General features: G+C 38.4%; 1 protein-coding gene across 1 annotated transcript; it reads right to left on the bottom strand.

Annotated features, from left to right (window-relative positions):
* Nucleotides 1-1,236: 1,236 nt before the first annotated feature.
* Nucleotides 1,237-11,643, bottom strand: amer3 (APC membrane recruitment protein 3). Its single transcript, XM_043253247.1, has 3 exons — nt 11,515-11,643; nt 7,376-10,117; nt 1,237-3,760 (listed from the first exon to the last, which is right to left on the bottom strand). The coding sequence occupies exon 2, from the start codon at nt 10,099-10,101 to the stop codon at nt 7,381-7,383; it is 2,721 nt and encodes a 906-aa protein (XP_043109182.1). The 5' UTR covers nt 10,102-10,117; nt 11,515-11,643; the 3' UTR covers nt 1,237-3,760; nt 7,376-7,380.
* Between the last annotated feature and the right edge of the window lie 147 nt (nt 11,644-11,790).

Genomic DNA, 11,790 nt, shown 5'->3' with positions numbered 1-11,790 from the left:
GCGACAAAATAAACACATTAAAATCGGTGAAATCGTCCATGCGCTTTCATTTGCGCTGTAAACAACTTGAGGGTAGATACGGATGTGAGTTACACGCCGTCAGTTGCATATTCTGAGCTTTTTTAATAATATCATCACTTTCAAGAAACGCGGTATTAGCTTTACGCACGTGACCCTCGTCGCACAAGGGCCATCAATGTAAAATAGATTATTATATAAATATTATTACATTATTTAATAAGGTCGGAATCAACGCCTTAAATGAGTAGGTAAAACGTAGGCTACTCACCCTTAAACTAACAACATAGACAACATTGTTTCTTTATTTAAACAGATTTGTAGAATTTTTAGTATTACTTAGTAATGGAACCTCTGCAGTGAATGGGTGCCGTCAGAATGAGCCCAAACAGCTGATAAAAACACACAAGAAATCCACACTAGCTGATCAGATAATGTCTCTTGAAGCTTAAAAATTCAACATTTAGAAGTTTTGCCCAAAATACCAGTTTGTAACAATTCATCCTCTAGAGAAAAAATGTCTATCCCCTGTTGCTCTTTTCAAAATAGAAGTGTTTTGGATTGTTTTTGCTTGTAAACAGTGCATATTTCTCTCCTAATTCAACTGAGACTCTTTTTTTTTTTAGTGGAGAAAGCAATCTTGATGTTTTTTCTTGCTACAAACATCTTTTTTTCTCTTCGTTAGATATTAACTGACGGACTGGTGGAGTCATGTTTTCATCAGCTGTTTAAACTTTCTTTCTGACGGCACCCATTCAGCGCAGAAGATCCGTTGGTAATGTCCAAACCTGTTCCCATGAAGAAACAGGGGCTGTATCTTTCGGGGGCTGTAAAAAAAAAAAAAAAAAACCCTGGCCATAAAAACATTAAGCTCTTCATTGCATTATATTGACATTATTGTAATCCGTTTAGAAAACAAGCATTAAATCAATGGCTCTGTGGAGAGAGAGTCATTTTTACAGCCACATTCGATCACAGAGTTGTTGATGTGATTTAGTCTTAAAGCGCAGCCGGCGCCAGGCCTGATACAGGGCTCTGTTCAGTCACTCCGTTGTTTGCTTTGCTATTGTTCTGTCTATTAAGCAACGTCTGAGCTATAGTCAATACGTACAGTGCTGACACCTCAGCTCATCTGCTTGGCTTTGAACAGCTCACGTCTGAGTGTGAAATCAACCATTAGTACGCCGCAAACACAAAACTCTGTCGCGTAAAAGCACGTGGATTCATAAATAGGTTTTTATTAATACTCGGTGACAAAGGCAAGCACATCGATATAAATATTGCACAGAACTACGATAAATGTCAGCTGCCCCGTCTTGAAAAGAATGTAATGGCACTAAGAGGTGACAAAAGAACCTTCTTACTACTCCATTTGAACAAAAGCAGCACTTTACATAGTTTATACAGCTTACAAATTCATGCAACACATTCGTTTCGCAATATAGTCATTCATGTTATTAGGATATTGTCAGTGGTTCAAGTCTCACATGCTATTATCCGTTATCTAATTCTTGAATTTTGACACAGCTTATCCTGAGAAGTAATATGATTACATTTGTACAGAAAAATGCAGCACAGATAATACAACTTCCCCAGTTTTAAGTATGTGAAATAAAATGAGGAAAAAGTAAGCTATCTGAAAAGCTTCTGTTCAGCGCTTACATTTTTCATTGTCGATGCCGGACTAGAGTGCTTTTATTTGAGGATTATCACTGCATTGATTACTGACACCAGCTCTGCACCAGATGTTGTTATGGCTGATGCTGATCTAATGGAAAACAGGTTGAGGCCCTGAAATACAATACTTTACTAATAGCTGCTCAGGTTATAGCAGAAAGGGCTTCTTCGAAATGACCCTTCGGCTTACATTTGTTTAGAGCGAGGACCCGACACTTTTAAAAGGTACCATTTCTTTGGTATCTGTCTTTATCTTTTCAAATTTTGGTTTATTCATATTTAGCGTGGGCGATATGACCAAAATCTTATATCACAATATGAGTAATTGTATTGCACAATATATCACAATCTAGTTATTTTAGCATTAAATGTGGTCTTTAGGATATCAAGTATTTTTCTGACCTAGAAATATAATTTTTTTTTTTATTGTCAATTTTGTAATTTCAATGTCCGTTTCATAAAAAAAATACCAAGCATAAATAAAAAAAATCACGCTCCGTGAAGAAAAGTAAACAGCGATTAAATAAACTAATTATAAGCAGTATGACAAAAATCTACAGCAGTACAAATAAATAAGAATTGCTACATTGTATAATCAAATGAATACAAATTCTTCACTATGTAAATTAAATATATATTTCTTTCTATTACAGTTATAAAAGTGATTTACTCAAGAAGGAATATTAGACTGCTGTCACTTTAAGAGCTGCCTGGATCCAATATACTGTTACAAGTGCTTTCTTTCTCAGCTGCTTTCAACGAAGACCTAAATTGCTGTGTTTAAGGATACTTGCAAAGATGGCATTTGTGTTTGTTTAACTGTTCAAGGCCTATAAAATGGCAAAAATAACTCACTCACTCGCTCAATCCTCACTCTACGAGCGCATGTGCCTTTCTGACAGTGCTTGAAAGTGTTTAAAAATGTGCAAGTGATACGTTTTCATCACCATGAGCGTGTCATTTGAAAGAAACAATACTCCAAAATCTCTACCGGTTGACAAATCTCTACTGGTTAATCGTGTCTACCGGTATATCGCACACCCCTAATTCCTATATACACTGAGAGTATAAATAAATGGCTCGAAGTTCAATGTTAACCGGGCCACCCAAATATAGATGTGCAGATGTCTATATATAAGCAAATAACTGTCTGCTCAAAGATAGGTGTGCAGACATATATAGATTAGTCATACCGGGGGTAGTGTTTATGGGAATTCTGTTCAATAGCGACCCTAACTAGACGATTGGAGTCTAGGTTCAGTTGAAGTATTTACCAAGTGAAAAAGGGACAGACTTGGCAGAATTACATACCAAAATGGACAAAGACGACAAGTAAAAGTGCCACCTGCCTGCTTTGTGAAGAGGCCTACTATATGTATGAATGGACCCTTTTTGGGGGTCTCTCATCAATTCTGGTCACATCAGCCAGATCAGAGGCTTTCATTCAAAGGGCTACTTTACCTCATTTGTTCACTGATACACAATTATGCGTGTCTGTTTTGAACTTTAATTGGACAAATGAAAATGCTAAGTTGATTCCATTGCTATGTCTCCAGCTGTCCCAACCCTTTCAAGAAATTGGCCGTTTCCCTTCCAAACTCCAGAATAGAGCTTTTCAAATAGCTTGTGAGTTTGTTTCGATGTATAAAAACAAGCTGAAGTATAACTTCGCACAATGTCAAATTCCATAACTTTTCCTGATTGAGACAACAGTTTAAAAAGTGTTATTGTAGTTATTGCACTAGTGTGTACTGTCATTGACGTTTGGTTTGAAAACTCCAGCAATAAACTTGCAATAAAAAATAGCAGTGATTGCAGAAACACTACGTAGAGAGAGAAAAACACAGATACGACAGGTTCCAGACAAATGACATTTTTCAAACAAACAGATCAACAGACCTGTTGTTGCTCCAGGCTGACAATGTCGCTGAGTTGACAGTAAAATGAGCAAACATGTCAGATTTCCTGCGGACGAAAGGTAGAGACTTTGACAGCTGGTAGAGAGGTCAGCCGACCAGAGGGCTGAGCTACTGGACGGAAGAAACGAGTTGAAGACAGTCAGGATCTGTAAAGAAATTACAAACATTTAATTCAACATTTAATGTGCAAGCAGCTAACGAGCAAGTTGAATATCACCAAGAAATATGTCATATTTAAAAAAATAAAATGTACATAAATTCTCAAAAAATTGACAAATAGTATAATGTACCTGTTCACTTAAAATTGTATTTTTCAAATTTTTCAATTAGAATTAGATTTCATTATTTATTTAGTTTATTAGTTTATTTAATTCATTTTTTATTCCATAGTCAACAATAAGAATTTTGTTGCTTAATGGGCTTAAATATAATAATAATAGTAATAATAATTAATGATAATAAATATAATGGTATTATAATAAATGATTATAATAAATATAATGGCTAAAAAAATGAATTTTTGTTCATGCTAAATATGTTTTGACAGATTTTATGGCATTCACACATACTGCGATCTTATAATAATTCACAAACTCTAGCATCTGAAGTTAATTTCACTCCTGTAACTGTCGTTGCCAATTATTTGAAGCAGCTGCACCACATAAACTCCTCTACTTTGAGGCAAATGTTTGTTTCCTCTGAGCATCAACCAACTCAACAAGCGTTAAGCGTTCCAGCAGTGCTGTCTCTTCCCTTTCCATCATAGTGTCCTGCACAAATAGCTAATTCCATCCCTCAATATTGACACAGTCCCCCATTGTGTCCCACGTCATTGGACTAAATCGTCCGTAGAGTCATGCAACCAAACTAACAGCATGAGGCTTATTCCCTAAGCCAGAAAACAGAACAGAGTCCTGTTCAGCATCACCTCTCTCAATAGGCAGCAGTCAGCCAGCTCTTTACATCTGCTCTGTAGTGGCTCCCGGGTTGCTAAGAACACTCCCAGGAGCACACTGATGGATTATAGACTAGTCAAAGCCAACATGAACCCCTTCCCCTCTGGCTGCAAGCCGAACTGCTGGAGAGCAGCATCAGATGAGACAAGCACGCATAGAAAATGTCCTGCTCTGATGAAAGATAACGCATGAGGAAATACAGACAGGCTTAGTTCGATTCTGGTGAAGAAATGCAGGTGGTTTAAACATTCTGTTCAATCTTACTCCGGGTTTTCAGCACTCATGCCGCATGCATAGGTTGTGATATGCCTATACTGCCGCATAGTGGCCAAGCTGTACTTTTACAGTGTTAAAAAAAAAGAAAAAGTAAGCCTCTCCGTTTATTTAAAAGCAAACATGTCAACATCTGTCACTACATAATAAAAGATATTTGGCTGAACTGTGCCCCTCATCGTGCTGCAAGTCGCTGGTGGCTTACATTGAATACATGCTTTCATATTTTCCAGATGTGCATGCAAACAGCTGTCTGTTGTGTGAGGATCCACTGAGAGCAGGAAATAGAAGTATGTCAATAGACCATTCACTGCTCATGTCGAACCTTGTGACCATAATATGTCCATACAAAACAAGCCAAGCAATAGAACTCACATTCAAGCACATTTCCCATAAAGGAAAACATGCCCTCAATCTCTTGATGTTGTCCTGGTTTTATCTGCTTATTTATCTTCTAAAATAGCTCTGTTAAGAACAGACATAGACTGAAGGTGGATAAAAATCCACTTTGTAGCTTGATTAGAATTACAGAACTCAAAATGAGTTCAGTATCTATGGTCAGCATTTTTTGGAAAACAGGCGAAGTAATATTTAAAAGACTATTTGTCTAAAATGTTGATTTGGTTCTTTACCATTTTCCACAATTCCACTTTATTTAACACTGCAAATAGAGTACTGGTTTACTTCCAAGGGGCCAAGGGATGGCTTAAAAAATATTTAATAAAATAAAATTAAATATATATATCTTTTTCATTTCATTTTAAAAAACCTACAGAAACAAAATATTGAATATTGGTTAATCAAACATATCAATGCTCCCATTGTTTACGCAAAGAAAAAAAATAGGACATTTTAAATTTGAATCAAATTCTTTGTCAACATGCCTAGACAGCCTTATTAAATTATTAACAAGCTATTCTCCTCAAATTCCATTTACTTTCAGTTCCAGAGTTATCGTTTTAAATTATTAATTACCAAAGGTCAGACGTTTTCTTTTTAGACAAAAAGTCCTAATTACCAAAAAGGATCTAAGCAAAATAAAAATAATGAAATCTTCCTTAAAACACAACCCCATACACCTAAGGAATATAAAACCATTACATGAGAGATTTACCTGCAGCATCAAATGCTAAATCAGAAGCTTACGACACTAACATCATTTCCACTGTCACGCTGGTACACTGCCAATATGCTGAGAGCTTTCCCATCTAAGTGCCGTTGCTATGGTTTCAAGATAGCAGCTGAAATATATAACAAGACAGATATGTGAAGGATATCTGACCTTGAAGCCCTATCAAAAACAGCTCCGCTATCCTTAGCGCTCATTAATTTTCTCCAAACACTCTCGCCTGGAGAACTTTCATTCTAAAGCTGCCAAGCAAGTCATTTATTTAAGCTTATTGTAGATTTCAATGTATCCGTATTGATGTATTTCAGTAGACAACGTGTAGCCATTTCAGACCTTTTTTGTGGAATAGTTTGCATGAGAGCACTAATAATAGACCAAAAGACTAAAACCCTCCCTCCATCTGAAATCCTAATTACACATTCGGTCCATCAGCGCTCAGTGACGCAGACACCAAACAGCCGATAGATCAGAGTCTTCGAGCACATCTGCTGACCCAGCTACGGCAGAATCATTCCCAGAAAGCCTTGAAACGCTGAGACACAAACACTTCCCCTGACACAAGCACAAACCAGTGGCCACTGACTCCCTTATGGTGTAATTAAAGAAGAGCTTTTAAAGGCCCTGATCTGCAAAATGTGCTTCAGAACTTTAATGCATGATAGCGTAAAAATAACCTGCTTCGGAAATGCTTTACAAGAAGACTTTGAAATATATATTAAGTATCATGCTGTTGAACCTTTCCGGTTTTCCTCCTGCTGTATTTTTTTTAAAACTGCATAATGCTCTCCTCCTGCAACTGACAGCCTGTTACAGTACAGCATGCCAATTTGTTCACCTCTCGCCATTGTTTGTGAGTGAACTAAAGGAGAAAGTGCTTGCTGTGAGTATACCTGCAAGGCATGTGAGAATTTGACAGCAGGATGAAGGGCTAAGTGACATGTTTCCTCTGAGGCCTCACTAGCACAGGTGGCCCTCGAGCACCCCTACAGTCATTAATAATGAAACTTTTCTTAGCTCTATTCTTCGTGAAATAAGATTACAGTGATTTGTAAAGCTACAAATCCAGCAAAAACACAATATAAATGAGTCTGCGATACTTTATGCATAAGACCAATTGTCCTAAACCATAATAAGAAATATTGAAATATAGAGCTTTGGAAAACATAAAAAGTAAATTTAAAAAATAATGAACTGGATAGTTGACATGACGTGTGACAGTGACAATGTACTGCAGTGTCTAAATATATATTTAGATGCATTTTGCAATTATTGTATTGCATTTAATGTCAAATGGTTAATTAAAATAAGCATTTTATTCTAACCGAATTTGGATGGATGGGACAGAACTGAAAAGACATAATTGTGCAAATATGTTCTAACTCTTGATTAGATAAATTCAGTACCTGTTTCACTTCTTCATTCGGCATCTGCGTTCTACTTTCTTATCCCCTGGAAAGACACTGCATGATCCTTCACTATTCACAGCAGACTTCCTGTGATGACGTAATCTATGCTTCTTTTTGGATGAGCTCCCCTCTTCCACTTTATTATGATGGTCTCTGCAAAAAACATCTGAAGAGGCAGAGGCCATGAGAGGAAGAGATGTTGGCCTGGTAGCTTGAGATACGTCTGCATCACCAGATTCAACATCCCATGGACCGTACGTCTCCAGCAACAAATCACCGGAAGCACTGTTAGTGACAAGTTCCTCAGTCTGTAAAAGGCAAGGTTGCGCATCTTCAGAAAAGCTGGACTTCCTCAAGCGATGTCTAGAATGCGGGCCTCTCTCAGTAGTTGCCACTGGCCTTTTCTTGTGCTTTGACTTCACAGATTTTTGACACAGTTCTTTGTTCCTTTTAGCCCCTTGATCAAGCACGAAGGCATCTCTTATCTCACAGCTTGTTTGAGCTTGTGTTAAGTTGATTTTCAAAGAAGACAACTGACTAGCACACTGCTCAACAAGGGAAGCTATGCTGATGTCACTTCTTATCCCGCAAGTGCTGGCCGGAGAGAGTAGGTCTCTGGTTATTGGCTGTGGAGTTGGAGTGGACCTGGGATGACTGGCATGTGCCCAAAGGTCTGAAGTCTTGATGTGCTCAATGAGGGACATACAAGAACGGCACAGGTGCAGATCTTTTGCTCCATTTTTCAGGGAATTCTTGCAGGGTTCACAAAGAGAATCCTTGTTTATAGCCAACACAAACAAAGACCTTGTCCCAGAGCCAGGGGAGCTTACCACTGGGGACTGCAAATCTCCGCCTGGAGTCGTAGGAGAGTCGATATTGAATATCCTGAAACACACACCACTCATTGGAGTCCTGGGTTGGCTCTCTGGAGAGGCCAAGGTGGACACCATTGTATTTGCGACATATTTTGAGGGCAGAACACCATAGCTTTTTTTACTTGATTCATTGAAATCAACACCGTCTCTTCTACCATTAACAGTTCTTGCTCCTTTTGTTTGTTTTCTAATTCTTGCTGTCTGGGTTTCGCATCTTAGACATACATCACTTGTATCTTCACTGCTAACTTTTGAAGATCTGGATTCTGCTGAGTTACTTTTGTCTGTCCTGTGCTTCAGCCAGTTAACTATACCCATAGCCATGGATATCTCAGTGTCACAAAGCTTTAGTAAGCAATCCTTCCCCATCCATTTGCTTTGCAGAAGCTCATGACCAACAAAGTCCTGAGCCAAAGGTGGGGCAAGATTCTCCTCTGCTCCAACATGGAAGCTGTACATGGATAGTGGAAGATCACTGCATTGGCCAACAATGCTGTCTGTTAGATTGAGCTCATCATCAAAGATTGGGGTAATCTCTGCATCACTGGGGTCACAGAATAGCTCGTAAAGAGCATCTCCACTGTATGTGTCCCTAAGGAACTTGCTGGAATGCACTGGAGTGAGGGAACTTCGGCTGTGGTCCTCAAAACCGGGAGAAACATAATCACAGTAGCCCTCATCACTGGTGTTCCCTTGGTTGTCACTTTTGGGTGTTATCACATTAGTATTAAATTCTATGATCTCTGACTCAACAGGTCCTGGTGTATTTGCCGTTACATCTTCAGACTTGGTTGTGGAAGGAGATTTTGCGATAGGTGTTGTGGGTTTTGTTGCACGTCCTTGTGATTTTGAACTTTGCCCTAATAGCAAAGTTCTGTTTAGGGTTTCCCACAACCCAAACATGTCCAGGACCTCAGCGTGAGCTGGAGAAGCCAGACATTCCTTACCTCCCTGGAAACCTGCAGTAGTAGGGCTTTGCTTTGCAGGTTCACAGGCAACTTTGTGACGATCTGGGCTAAGGACCCCCTCAGGTGATACAAGATCATCAGCAAATATCTCACCGCAGCCAGCCTGAGAACCAAAGCTTTTTAATGAAGCAACATCCTCAGAGACATTAGCGCTACATTCACTGGAAGAGTCAGAGGGAGTCTCACTGAGTTCTTCATTAAATCTGCTTCCTGCGTTGGTACGTTCTCGGTGCCTTACTGTCTTCCTGGTCCGTTTCAATGAAGGAACATTTTCACCTACAACACGACATGGTGTATTTGGTGACATAGCTTTCTCGTGTTTGTGTCTTTTGTGAACAAACAAGTCCTTAATGGCCTTCCTAGATTTCCTCAGGGAGATCCTCTTTTTAGGAATGGATTTGGCTATGCAGGGAACGAAGGGCACTTGAGGTGTTAGGTTACGGTAATCAATGATTTCACGACTGCTGCCAGATGTTTCCCGATTCTCACGGAGCAACCTTAGAGGCGCCTCGAATCCTGAAAAGCTGACACTGGTGACCAGCTTGTGGTGCTGGCGCCAGTTGGTCCCATCTTTGTATCCAGGGATCTCAGCCTGCTGCTGTCCCGTTCCTCTCACACAGTCATGGGTTCTGCTTCTTTTAAAAGAGCCACGGAGCCGCCTGTGACCTTCTGAGAGTGTATCACTAACCCCTGGAGACAGTATGTCCAAAGTGTCTGGAACAGGCAGTGAGGATGGGCTTTCATCAGTACTGTGTGTATTCACAAATTCATTATTCGTGGTTGTTTGAGATTTGTGCTCTTCAGGCCCTTTAGATCGGCCATGTGCCTTACTTGTCCTCTTCCGATCATCTGAAGAATCTTCGCTCTTTGACAGCTCCATGTTTTCATATACATAACTGTAAGTAGATATGAGACAAATACAGAATACAAAAAATACATTTGTGATTTTATTTACCTGTAATTTGGGCCATTTTTCAAAAATGTTATAATTATTGTACTTAAAACATGTATAAACTATCTCGTCTTCAACATTAAAATTTTAATGTGATTTTTTTTTTACGTCTGTTTTTAGTTTTTAATGCATTTGAATCTAAATTTCAAATTCGTTATCAGATTATATATATATATATATATATATATATATATATATATATATATATATATATATATATATATATATATATATATGTGTGTGTGTGTGTGTGTGTGTGTGTAACCTGGACTACAAAATCAGTAAGTTGCACGGGTATATTTATAGCAATAATCAAAAATACATTGTATGGATCAAAATTAAATCATTAAAATATTAAGCAAAGATCATGTTGAATGAGGATATTTTGTAAAAACAAAATTGGTCATATGCATTGCTAAGGACTTTTTGCCCTCTCAGATTCAGTTTTACTTCAAGCAAGTATTGTCCTATTCCAACAAACAATACATCAATGGAAAGCTTATTTATTCAGTTTTCAGATGATGTGTGAATCTCAATTTAAAAAAAAAAAAAAGAATCTTAATGGTTTTGTGGTCCATGGTCACAAATGCAACAGAAACTGTCAATAAATTAACATTATTTCAGAAAAAAAAAAAAAAAAAAAAAAAAAAAAACATTAAGATTTTATACTAAACATTAGGATTTAAAACTAATTTTACATACTTATAAATGCCGGCCCCACATTGTGTCTGTTTTTTATTACTCCTGACATTTACAGCTATACATATGAGAAACTATTCAGTAATATTAAACAGCACAGCAACAATATTATTTTGATGCATGCTACTAGCCTATTTGACGTAATATGGGAAATTGTAAAATACGTCTAGCAGTGTTTACTACGCATACCTACAGAGCATTTGAAAGCAGATGACAGGTTGGTTTGCAGTAAGAAGAAAACGGACGTTATTGTGCCTTTCGTTTGACTGAAACATTTTGTTAATACTGAAATAATTTAGCTGTAACTCAAATTTGATACTACAAGGACGGTCTGTGTATAAAATAGGTCACACAAGTATATTATTGACAAGATAGAGCATTACGGGGCTCTATCATTTTCAATCAATGGATCCAACTAACGGTAACGCGCCAATCGCAAATGCATCACAAAATTAAAATTCCATTGGTTTTATATAAAGCAATAAGTCCTGTTTGTAACGTACTCTGCCCTGCTGGCTTGCAGTTCGTCGTCCGATTTCGTTTGAGCAACGCCTTTACGCGCACGTTTTCGCCTAAAACAAAGTGCACCGAATTCCTAAAATAAATGAACAAATTCGAATGGCGCATCATTTCGATACATACCTGAAGCAGATTGTGACAAGAAGGCGTTTGGCGGGAGCTGGCGGTTCACAAGCGCGTGACAAGATGGGACGCTCCGGCTGTCAGCGCGCGTGTGAAGATAATTACGATAGCCAATCAGAAGACGGAATAACGCTCACAACACGGCATCATCACTCACTGATCACACGCCTGGATACAACGAGCGCGGTACGTTTCTCACACTAAAATACCACTGAAGGGCTTTCATAACATTCCCGGTCGAGAAATATAAAGCCTCCTGGCTCCGCTCAAACGGAG

The sequence above is a fragment of the Puntigrus tetrazona genome, chromosome 2, assembly GCF_018831695.1.
Source record: "Puntigrus tetrazona isolate hp1 chromosome 2, ASM1883169v1, whole genome shotgun sequence".
Taxonomy (NCBI): Eukaryota; Metazoa; Chordata; class Actinopteri; order Cypriniformes; family Cyprinidae; genus Puntigrus; species Puntigrus tetrazona.
The sequence above is the reverse complement of the archived record's forward strand: the minus strand, read 5'-3'. Positions and strand labels throughout refer to the sequence as shown.